General features: G+C 33.6%; 1 protein-coding gene and 1 long non-coding RNA gene across 2 annotated transcripts; one reads left to right on the forward strand and one right to left on the reverse strand.

Moving 5' to 3' along the window:
• The first annotated feature begins 736 nt into the window (after positions 1-736).
• LOC121419179 (protein-L-isoaspartate(D-aspartate) O-methyltransferase-like) lies at positions 737-9,812 on the forward strand. Its single transcript, XM_041613529.1, has 7 exons — positions 737-1,100; positions 3,520-3,624; positions 4,041-4,072; positions 4,652-4,756; positions 5,353-5,473; positions 6,446-6,531; positions 7,319-9,812. Exons 1-7 carry the CDS (start codon positions 851-853, stop codon positions 7,499-7,501), a joined length of 882 nt encoding a protein of 293 aa, XP_041469463.1. The 5' UTR covers positions 737-850; the 3' UTR covers positions 7,502-9,812.
• Positions 7,212-11,308, reverse strand: LOC121419180. The gene is made up of 3 exons (XR_005970561.1): positions 10,692-11,308; positions 7,527-7,530; positions 7,212-7,246 (listed from the first exon to the last, which is right to left on the reverse strand). It is a non-coding gene; the product is annotated as an uncharacterized LOC121419180 (long non-coding RNA).
• Between the last annotated feature and the right edge of the window lie 1,166 nt (positions 11,309-12,474).

Consider the following 12,474-nt stretch of genomic DNA (forward strand, 5'->3'; position numbering starts at 1 on the left):
GATAGGACTAGTCTATAAGAGCAGTAAGACAAGAAATATCCGTCAGTCTTTCAGAGTTCTTTGAGGGGTCTTTCTGAGCCATTCCACGGAGATGACAAATTTCAATGATCTTGAAGACCGCTGTAAGACCTGAACAATTTATCACCATCATCATCATCATCATTATCATCATCATCATCATCACCATCATCATCATCATCATCATTATTATCATTATTGTTATTATTATCATCATCATCATCATCATCATCATCATCATCATCATGACATCATCATCATCATCATCATTGACCATCATCATCATCCGCCCCGCCGCCCAGATCAATATATGCCAATGGATCTTGTATTTCATGTAAAGAGAATATGAAAATGCATGGTGATATGGATATTAACTAATTTAGTTGCCATTGGTTATGCCTATGTTTTGCTATGAAGGTTGGGGTTAACTATGGTTTTATGGCTCTTATGAATGCCTAACTAAGGACAAGAGATAAAGTATACTCCAGCCCCGACCCCCCTATTGGCCTTACGAGCATGGTGAGTGCGCTAGTGTGGCTAAAAATAAAATATAATCTCAACATATTAATTTACGCCAAAGTTGACGTAACCGAATTGGAGAAAGTCAGATAGAAAAAAAGAAAAACTGAAAATCTAATTATTGTGATAGTAAAAGACTTGATAATCGAGCTTTTTCTTTGCATGCCCTGGGTATATGGGGGCGGGGCCCTGAGGCGAGATGATTGACCAACTATATGCAGAGACGACTGCGCGAAAGACTGTTTGATATACAAAATATGAATGTTTATATTAGTTAATTGTGATTGCACCCCATCTTAAATTCTTGATTAGTATGTCAAGTAAAATAAAATATGTTCAAATTTCTCTTTTTGTAATAATATTAGCTCAGTTCTCAATTATAATTTTAAATTGTGACACCAGTGTTAGAGCTGAGGCCGAAGAAGAAGTCTGTGACGGAGAGTTTCAACCTGACGGATCGTGTAAATCTATGGGGGCCGCTGGGGCGCGGTACATTCATCGAGCAGAGATGGCTTGGAGATCCAGTGGAGAATCGCATGAAGAGCTCATAACAAGACTAAAAGGTATACATGAATGGTCATTTCATAATCTCAATTCATGCCATGACAATGCTAAATCGTCGATGATAAAGTCGAATGAGCTAAATCATAAGAAGCTGTCTGTATGCTTGTATCATTTAGAATTCTGTCTTCATAGCCCCACTAGTGTAAAATGCTGTCAGTTATGTGATGATCTGCCTCAGCATCATGCATGGCATGTTAGGGGGCACTCAAGGGTTCCTTACCATCCTGCTTGTGCTGTGGGGAATCTTCAGGTAGGATTATTGTATGCCAATGCTGTACACAGCACACAATTTAAAAAAATCATTAAAATATCACTTTTGTGACCAAAAATACTAATTTCCATACAGTTTCAATTCATTTTTCATTAGTAACTTGGGCAAGTTGGGGTAATTTTTGTATTCACCAGAGTGCTCGAAAACTTGAATTTTGGGCATATTTTTGTGTGTACACCCTCTATTGGTGGAAAGTAATATGGCAAGACAATTGTAGTTTTTCAATCTCTATTTTTAATTAAATAATTTAAAGAATCAAATTTACTTAAGAGCCAAGTTATAATGAATAGCTGTAAATTTATGGAACCTGACAGTGTCAAAAAACCAAGCATTTGTCCCAAAGAAAAAGAGGAAATAAGCCAAATATTGCCAACCTTATTTTGCCACACAGGGAGGAGTAACAGAGAACAAGGTTATATCATAACCTTGTTCATAGAATGAGTGGTCAGGGGCATAAGTTAGACATTGATAGAATGATGGTAATTGTGGCATTTATTTAATTGAAATTGATCTTGTCAAGGCTTGGGCACTCATTTTAAATCTTGGCACATGTTTATACTTCTCTGTCATGAAATTAAGAAAAAAAGAAATAGCTTTAGTATAGCTATTCATAATCTTACTGGGCAAGCAAGGCAAGGCCTAGGGAAGTTTAAGCTGAAAAAAGGGGAAATGAAGATTGAAGATGATTGTTTTAATATTAAAGAAAGACTTTGGCATAAATGAAAGTTATTTTATTTTGAGCCTGTTACAATAAACATGCACATCAATCAAATAAAATATTTGTATTTTATAGGGCCTAAAATATTTTTATCAAATAGATCAAGTCAAGTTGCCAGTCACCAAGGCTGTTTATTCTTCTTCTTAATTATTGTGGGTTGATCTGCTTCCTTAAAGATGGAAGATTCTTGTGGATATGATTGGTGCAATAGCTGGGTTTAGGAACAGTTCATATTTACAAGGTGCAGATAAAAATTATCAGCAGTTTAGCGTTTGCCTTCTGTCGGCAAGCTTTGACGGAAGGCTGTTGGATTAAAGGCATTGATGGAGGTGGATGGAAGAGTATTCCATATCCAGGCAGTTCTTTGAGAGAGAGATTGTAGAGTTCTGTCCTGCATTGGGGGATCTGTAGCTAGCAGCATGTGAGGATCTAGTTCTTGTAGAACCAGTAAGTTGGGTGATGTACTTATTAACTGGAAAGTCAACTAGATTGCAGTGTAGCTTGTACACGAGCACCGGTATTTAATCTTCTCTGCACTTTTCAAGAGGTATCCAACCAAGCCATGATAATGCATGTCTTAAACCAAAAGTTTTTAGTTTCTGTTGGTTGTTCCAGTGGACTGACCTTGCTTCACTATAATTCTTCCAAGCATTAATAGTCAAATAGACTGGAATCTTTTGTGCAGAGAATGTATACCTAAAGATTAATTTGTTTATTTTTAATATGTATTTCATTGAAATATGAATGATTTCAGTTTTGGAATAATCAGATACTAGTAATCAACATCACCTTTGTGCAATTTCATCAGTCTAGGGGAAATTGGGACCTCAATAAGGTTGAAAAAAAAAGCAGCACTATTGTACGAAATCTACAGATTTTTAATCAAAATTTTTACCTTAGATAAAAATTTTGATTAAATATATAACCTGTGGTATAACTAAACTGCAATAAAGAACTACTTTGACTCTAACGAGTTCACAACAAACAACAAAAAGTTGCTAGACAATTCATCCCATTATTGTGTGCATTTGTGTGTTACTGTGGGTGCCAACTTTCTATTATAACTGCAGCATCCCGTATTTGCACTATTGCTGCCTATGAGGTCAATACTGATATGTTTTGACCTCATTGGTACTAGGAATGCAATTTCATAACAAAACAAAAATAAAATATTTTGGAGCTACAATCTTCTTAACAGACAATTTTCAGCTGTATAATCTACACTATGTCAGGTCTTATGTCACTTTTGATTTACATATTTTGATTTTATGAAGGTAACATGTAAAAGTAAAGCTACAAAACATTACAAAATTCCATTTTGATTGAATTCCAACAAATTTCTTTTTTCAATTTACCAATTACATGTATGTATTTATGTTCACAAATCACTTCTGATGGAATGCACTATTTTGTATTTCATTAATTGTAGAAAATGGAATCATCAAGAATGATGCAGTTTTGAAGGCAATGCGAGCCGTTGATCGCAAACACTACAGCAGTAATAGTCCATATGCTGATTCTCCACAGAGTATTGGTAAGATCAGTGCTTAATAGTTTAAAATTTTTTGAGCAAAACCTCCAGGAATTGAAGAAATTTGTCAGTATAATTTTTTGGGGCTGCATTAAAAATTTAAAAGTTGTAGTTTTGGTGTCATAAGTTAATAATAAGAGTTTATTTGTATTTTATTATTTATTTAATGATAAAAGTTCAGAAAATGTGTTTAAAAAACATAGAAATGGTGTGGGCTTCATTTATAGAAGATGTATAGGACTTATGATTGCTAGAATTTGCTAGATAGTTTAGGCATTTTTTACTATTAAAAAAATGGCAATGTTGAAGAATACAATTGCAACTAATTTTGGTTTAGTCATCAATGCTTTACTTTTGATATTTTTAAAAATACTACCAGAGTATCAACCTTTCCTCATTTGTTTTTGTTTTTACTGCAGGGTATGCTGTCACTATTAGTGCACCTCATATGGTAAGTATATATTTGCACATCATTTTCTAAGGAAGTCAATATGAGAACAAATACAACAGCATGAGATAGTGGATATGTTTTAAGCACTCAAATGGATATTCCCTGTTGTCAGATCAGCAGTTGTACTTGTGATATTGTGTTTCATACACTGTCTCCCAGAGAGTTGGATGCTTTCATTAGCAATTAGCAATTAAATTCAAATCAGGATACCGTATCAACAAGTATGTACTGTCTGCAAAGTGATATGATTTTTAATTGTTTGTTAGCCTAATGTTGATTGCAATGCAAACTGCTAGGTCTGGTATGATTCATATAAAAGTAAATATATGAGAACTCTGCTCTTCATGCTTAAAATCTTGAAACGAACAATTGTTTTAAGAACTATTATCAGAAAGATTACGAAGCAGTTCTGTTCAGTACTACCTTACATGGTGTTACTGCAAATCTTAACACCATGCAAACCTTGAAAGCTTATAATATAATGAAATATTGAAAAATCTAAAAGTGAAACTGTTTGTGCCACTGTTGTAAAATAGTCATAATAAAAAAAAATATATATATTGTGTCTTTATCTCCCAGCATGCACATGCCCTTGAACTACTGAAAGACCATCTTAGTGAAGGCAAGTCAGCATTGGATGTTGGATCTGGAAGTGGTTATTTGACTGCCTGTATGGCTATCATGGTAAGAATATGAAACAAATATATATTCATAATTTGATGGATGGTAATCTGGTAGGAATCTGAAAAGAAAAAGACTGTGAACCAATCACATCAGGTTGATGGAAATCATTCTAAGAATCTTGATAGAATGTCAGCTAATATCATGAATAATTGGATGGATGGCGGTCATTATAACAATCTTGATAGAATGTCAGCTAATATCATGAATAATTGGATGGATGGCGGTCATGATAACAATCTTGATCTTCGCCAATCATGCTGAAAATGGAAAGATAGATCATGAGAATCTAAATCAAATTGAAGCCTATTGTTAGTAGTAATGATATATGATAATTACATTAATACAACTGTTAGTAAACACCTCAATCAGACTTGGAATCTTATCTGTTACCTGATTCATGAAGACTCGATACCAAAATAAGGATGGCTTTCATGCTATTAGAAAAACACCACACATTATTTTGATGACTTGTCTATAGACTTTGGATAATTTTGACCAAAATTTAAACACTTGATCTAACTTGAAATTTAATTTCCTTTCTATGCCTATCACAGAAATTAAACCCTTATAACTTTTCCATTTTCTTTATCTTTTAGGTGGGATCCACGGGGAAGGTAGTAGGGATAGACCATATCAAAGAATTGGTAGATAAATCTAGGAAAAATATAGAAAAGGATAACCCTGATCTTCTAACATCGGGTAGGATGCAACTAGTAGGTGAGTTACGGTATGGCTTTTTATATTGTAAGAAATGTGTCTTTTTGAACTGAACTGAACTGAATTTATTTCCAAACAATGTCAAAATACATTTATACAAGGTTTAATAATTGTCATATACGTCATTGGTAAAAGGAGTCCACAGAAATAGCAAGTACTGCTAATGGGACGTGGAGCCCCTATCCAATGATATACATAATCATAATTAATAGCATGAAATGTTTAAAATATAAGTTTACAAGTTATGCTCTTCAGCAAGTATCAAGTGTATATACAATGAAAGTGTATGAATAGTTCTAGCACAATAGGGCAAAAGCAAGAATTGCATACAAATGAATTGAAATATATATACAGTATTTACAAATGATTGAGGAACTTATGAATATCCTTGTATGAAAATGATTTTAAGTGTTCTGCAGAAGGAATTTACAGATTCGAGCCATTGTACTGTTCCAGATTTGTGAAATCATAAATGAGATTGAAATTTTACCATGTTCTGTCCTCACCCTTTCTTAAAGTAGAGCTGATTGTTTTTGTCTTGTACTTCTCAAAGAAATTACAATACTCATTCACTGTGCATATTTGAGGGTGAAAAACAGTAACTCAAGTTAGAGACATAATACAGGGGTGTGAGAATTCAGATTTTTAACTGATTTCAGATTTTTTTTCAGCTTGATTTCAGCTTATTTTTGGCTTTCTTCTGTACAAAAAGTATTGGAGCTCTTTCTATTTCAGATTTTTTCAACACTCTTCAGCTTTTTTTCAGATCTTTTTATTTTTGACCACTCACACCCCTGATAATATTGAATTTACATTGGTGTATTATCTTTAGTTTCAACTCCTGTTATTTTGCTGAAATAGATATTTGAAAAAAAAATCATTTTACATGTTTACACTGTCCATCATATGGAAAAAGAAAATACCCAGTCTTCATTGTAACTTTTATTCTTTTTTATTTATTTCAATTTCCAGTTGGTGATGGTAGACAAGGATATGCTTCTGGTGCCCCATATGATGCTATTCATGTTGGTGCTGCTGCTCCAACATTACCACAGGCAGTGAGTTGATGTTTTTAAGCAATACCGGATTTGAAGAAATAACCAATAACATATCCAATATTGAACTTTGATTGGAGGGTAGGATGCTTTTCAATGATAAAATACAACTAAGAATCCATTAGAAAAAAAAAGCATTTTGATAGTTGAAAATTCAATGAAAGTGGGACAAGATCATGGAATTTTTCCAAGTTGAACCTACTCTTTTGGGACAGTTATTTACTTTAATTACTTTTTTTTTTGGGGGAGGTAGACCCTCTCTTATTGGTGCATCTCAATCACTTTCCCCCAATCCACACGTTTGCAGATCAATTATACAAGTAGCAAATCAATTTGATTAAAGGTAAATGCTAGTTTTGGTAACGATATCAAAATGAGTTCGTACAGAATCCAATTAAATGACCACCAAAGTGTCTGTTTGTATAGATAAAACGCATGTGCCAAAGAATTCTGGAAGAAATTGTGTAATTGCTGAGAAATCAGCAAATAAGCACAGGAATTGGGTAGGGCGTCGGGCCCTACGCCCTAAGCAATAATTATACATTGTCCCACGTGCGCTTATCTGTGTTGGGGATCTTCGTTGTTAACATTTCAAGATTTCACAAAGTTCAGTTAATGTAACTGTACCAGATCTAGATCCTCGATGATATACTGACAATTAAGCCTTGTTTTACAGACTTTCTCATGAAATCAGTGTTTACTGCAACTACTGGAATTTCTCTTTAAATGCAGAAATAATCTTATTGTAAATGGATTGACTGAGGTTGTTTTTATCCTTTTTTTGAAACAGCTGATTGAGCAATTGAAGCCTGGTGGTCGTCTCATCATCCCGGTAGGACCACAAGGAGCAGCTCAGAATCTAGAGCAGTATGACAAATCACAAGAAGGACAAATCACAAAGAAGACTCTCATGGGTGTAGTCTATGTACCCCTTACTGCTAAAGATCAACAGTGGCCAGGCAAGTGGAAGTAAATGAATGAACCATACCATATTGGACCTTTCTTTTTTTCATGTTGGTTTCCTTCTGTTTGATGATTTAATCTTAAGGACTGCGGAAGAATGCTGTGATCCGGTTTGTTTCTGCTTGAGGTGATTGGTAGTCGGACATAAATGCTAGGAACAGAATCATTGATTCCCATGACAACTGTTCGTCAGATTTGGCTCCTGAAGATTATTGGACAAGAAGATTTGACTATCAGCAAAGCTGTGCCAATGATATTCTTCATCATAGAGGATATTTGAATTGTAATAACATCAAACTTACATTTCTGGCCATATTAAAAGGGCCTTTGTGGCTGAGACTAAAGCTGATGACAGTGCCATTTTGGCATATAATCAGGCTGTGTCTACATGTGACACCCTGACATTATGAATGAAGTTTATGTCAGCCCTAACAGTATACAGTGTTCCTTGAAAGGAAGTACACTATTGGAAGCATTTGAAAGTGAGCAGAGGAAATTGATTTTCAATTAATAGGTGGTTCTCATTTTCAATTGATAGTTATTTGACTGAAAAATATTATGCAATCTGCATTTGATATTATTTTGAATGTTAGTGTATGTAGATTATGATTTAATTTAGACATTGAAAATAATATTAATTAGAAGTTTATTTATTTAATTTTGTTGTCCAAGTGCTGAGAAGGGATCTAGCAATGATTCATATTTTGTTTGTTCTTAGGTGTAGAACCTACTGATCAATGCTTGATTCAGAAATGTTTATTTGATATTGCTCAAATTCATTGCCATGTGCTGGTATTAAATTCAGTGTTGGAATTGAGGAAAGCTTTTAAGTGTTTTACATAGTTGTGGGAAATCATTTGCATCATACTTGATTCAGTATTTGACATTTTTACTTAATTCTAAGGCCCAAGTCCAGCTTAAATTAGGCCGTGGTCACACTCTCTGCTAAAATTATGGGAAGCCAAAAATGTCAACTTTTTGTTTACATTGTATGTTTCTAATGTTCACTGTATTTTTTCATCATGCTATTATGGTGAAAAAAACAACAACACAACAAATTCACATATTATTTCCAAACTGTTACGAATGACCCGAGTGACAGTTCACCTGATAAGTTGAACTTGTACTGTTATAGATTTGAGTGAAAATTAGCTATCCATAGTTAAACTGCAACTTTTGACCTGAGCTTGAATTAATCCATAGTTCAGAATATACAGGCCTAAGTATCCAAGAAATGGGTCCTATTTTGAACATAATTCAGCTTACAAATTCATTGATTGGATATGAAAAAATACACTAAACTATTTTATCAAAATAAAAACTTCAGTTGTATACACTGTACATTTTTTTTTTACGTTCATGTAGGTATTGAATTGAATATTGACTTTAGTCACTAAACTAAACCCACTTTGGCAACATGAGATATTTGTTATATTATGATGTGGGCTAGCTAAAACATTGATATGTGTGAATGATTATCTTTGTTATAATACTGCTCATATAGATTAAGTCAAGGTGATATTTGGAGTTCTGGCAGTGGAACTGCACTTCAAGAGAAACCCATTTAAAATCAAACTTGAATACATCTATAAGAAGATATAAGAAATTAAGCAAACTCACAAATGCATTTATGGGACTACATGCACTATGTATCCTGATGTTGATGACTTTAGTTATTCTATTTTCTCTGTATAAGTCTTCGCTAATAATTCCATGCCATAAGTTTCTCTAGTCTTAAGCATCAGTTTTGCTTGCCTGTTATAATCAGGTACTAGTAGGAGGTCTAAATAATTCATTGTATAAGTTTGATGGGATTCTCGGCGAGTTGTGATTTTCGTCATTACCAGGTCTCAAATGTATTGTCTATGAGTTATGAATGAGAGAGAGTGTTAAAGAAAGAGTAATGAGCAAAAAAGTGACTTGCCTCAATCCTACATTGCTGTATATCATGTAATTTTACGAAACTGCTGCACATTGCTTAATGAGGATGGAGAGCCTTTTTTTTGCTGTTGCAATAATTTTTCAGCTCTTAAGAAATATTGAAAAATTGGCAAAATAGATCTCACAGATTTTCACCATTGTGTTTTCTTGTTTTTCTGCTTTGACACAATGAATTTCGTATTTGGATTCTCTTATAAAGAGAACAAATAATTTCCACATGCCGTTACATACATTGTAACGTTGGATGATAGGGTCTCAGTCAATTTATGTACAATGATGGTATATGTAGAAAGCAAGATTGATTTGAACGTCAAGTCCACCTCAGAAAAATGTTGATTTGAATCAATAGAAAAAATCAGAAAAGCACAATGCTGAAAATTTCATCAAAATCGGATGTAAAATAAGAAAGTTATGACATTTCAAAGTTTTTCTTATTTTCAACAAAATAGTTATATGAACGAGCCAGTTACAACCAAATTTTACATCCGATTTTGATGAAATTTTCAGTGTTATGCTTGTTGAATTTTTCTCTTTTCATTCAAATCAAGTTTTTGTTGGGGTGGACTTGTCCTTTAAATGCTTCCAAGTAACCAACCAGATGACTTATGACTACTTCCTATCAAAGGGACTTGGTAATGAGATTTTGAATTCAATAAACATCTTATGAAACAACTGCTCCCTCACCGAGCCTTCTTGCCTCTGAAGGCATAATTCAGTTCATTTCAAATTTTATTTAATCACCATTTATGAAGGAAAATATTGTGTTCATTGTGCAAGATAGTAAGTTGCAATGAAGTTCAATTTTCCATGTAAACATGTAAACTATGTATGGCTTGTAAAAGGAGCTAAATATAACATGTATGTAAAGCTTTGGTAATAACTAGAAGACTGTACCATATGGGCGCTTAGTGGGATATTGGTCTGATAATTATTTTTCAAACTGTATACTTTAATGCATGACTGAGTTTAATAAACTCATCATTTTGTTCTAGATAGGTATGGGGCTTCAACTTTATACAGTAAATTGTTTGATTTCTTTTTCAATTCCTTTCTGTTTTGAATTTCTTTCTTGTAAAATTATAGTTCATGAGAAATTTGCAAAGTTGTAACACCATTTAAAACAAGATATATTTCTCTTTGTATCATTTGATATCTAATATCAATTTCTCTTTTGCTAATATTTGCTTCCATATAGTTCTCATTATTATTAGAACTTACAAAATAGAAAGTCCAGGGGGTGTTTCACAAAGATGTGTGACTTAAATTCCCAGTAGCGTACAGTATAGAAGACATCATCACATTGGTCAGATCACGGGCAAGAGACGTGCACTACCGCGTATCCATCAATCAGATTGCGCGTCATATCATGTACGCGTCGGCATTTAAGGGCGACTTAAGTCATACTTAAATCTTTGTGAAACACCCCCAGTAGGGTTTTTAAGAGCAGTTAAGCATATAACACTACACGTGCTCTGTGTCTATTACTCTCTGCTATAACTTGTGTCATTATAGACCAAGTTGAATAAAATTCTTGCAATGACATAAATTACAAAGAGTTCTATTGAGCACTTAAACATCATTTACAGCTTCTATTAAGCTGTCGTGTAGAAATTGTTCATATTTAGACAAATATTAAGTCTGATTAACAGCAAGTGAAATATTTCACTCTAAGCTCTGTATTGAATTGTATTGCTGTTATAATGAAATAATTCTTCTGTGTGGACTATGTCCAAATGCATGACTATGTTGCTCTGATATTGTGGAGAATTTATTTTCTCCTTTAAGCATGATGTTGTATTAAATATATATGCACAAAAAATATGATTGCAGCATATGTACAGGTGAAAGAACTATGAAATAAATTTTTAATTTCTTTACCTGATTACTTACTGTCTGTCATTTTGTTAACCAGTACGTAGAGTTGCTTCAAATCATTTGGGGGGGGGGGCTGCATCAGCCGCTGCACAAAATTCTTTGATCGCGCCGCTCACTGACTTTACTTTCAAGTCTCACGCAGCTTTTGAGACCAAAATTGTAACCCCGGGGTACGCGTAATATTTCGTAAGTGCCTCCAGACCCCAAATCGCTCAAAAAACGTGAATTTGTGTTCAAATCCAACGCAAATAGTGTTTTTAGCCTTAATTCATAAATGTATCATTATTTTCCCTTTTACTGATTAAAGGTATTGTTTAACTTTGTGAGCAGCCGATTTAAAAAATTCTCAAACCAAGATGACACATGTGTACAAGTGCATGTATTAGAACTAATAAACCCTGAAAACAACCATTATTGAGAATGAAAAGCTAAAACTACAAGGCAAACCCCGATTTTGTAAATAGGCGTCTTATAGACGCCTAAATAGTACACATACGTGTATGGGATGAAATTAAGATGATGTTTCCGGTCACTTTATATTTCAATTTTTGAAGCACTAAATAATTATTTTGGAATGCAATTTTTTCTGGGCTTCATTTTTGTAACATATCACAGACACAGGTGACAAGTGTGACCTTCTAGCTCAGATTTTTTAGAGTCAAACCAATGTTAACCAATCACTTTAAAATGAATTAATTCCATTTTGTTTATGGTCAAAATAAACTCCTCAATACTTTTCATTGAAAAAACATTTTAAAAAAAGTAAAGAAAAACCAAAGAAATGCATAAGAAATTTTGAAAACAATGAAATACATAAGAAAATAAAGGTGATGTTGAAATTTTTCAAAAGTGCATTTGATCAGATCCTTAAACAGAGCCTTTTGTAACAAAAAAGTTAGCATTTTAGGGACATTATTTAGTTAATTAGAGCAACTTTTTGATTTTATGCATAAATTAGCATAATTAACCAATGAAATTTTTTTTTCAGAATTTGATCTTCTACTTTTGGAGATTATGCCATGGGGGGGGGGCTGAATCAGCCCCCCCCCTCAGTCTTAGGCATCAAAATAGCAGTCTATTTAGGGTTTAAGGTCTGCCATCATTTACCATGGATCATTGCCATTGATCATCGGTCAGCCTGTAGAAATGTTTTCAAAAACTTTGATA

The sequence above is a fragment of the Lytechinus variegatus genome, chromosome 7 (genome assembly GCF_018143015.1).
Source record: "Lytechinus variegatus isolate NC3 chromosome 7, Lvar_3.0, whole genome shotgun sequence".
Classification (NCBI taxonomy): Eukaryota; Metazoa; Echinodermata; class Echinoidea; order Temnopleuroida; family Toxopneustidae; genus Lytechinus; species Lytechinus variegatus.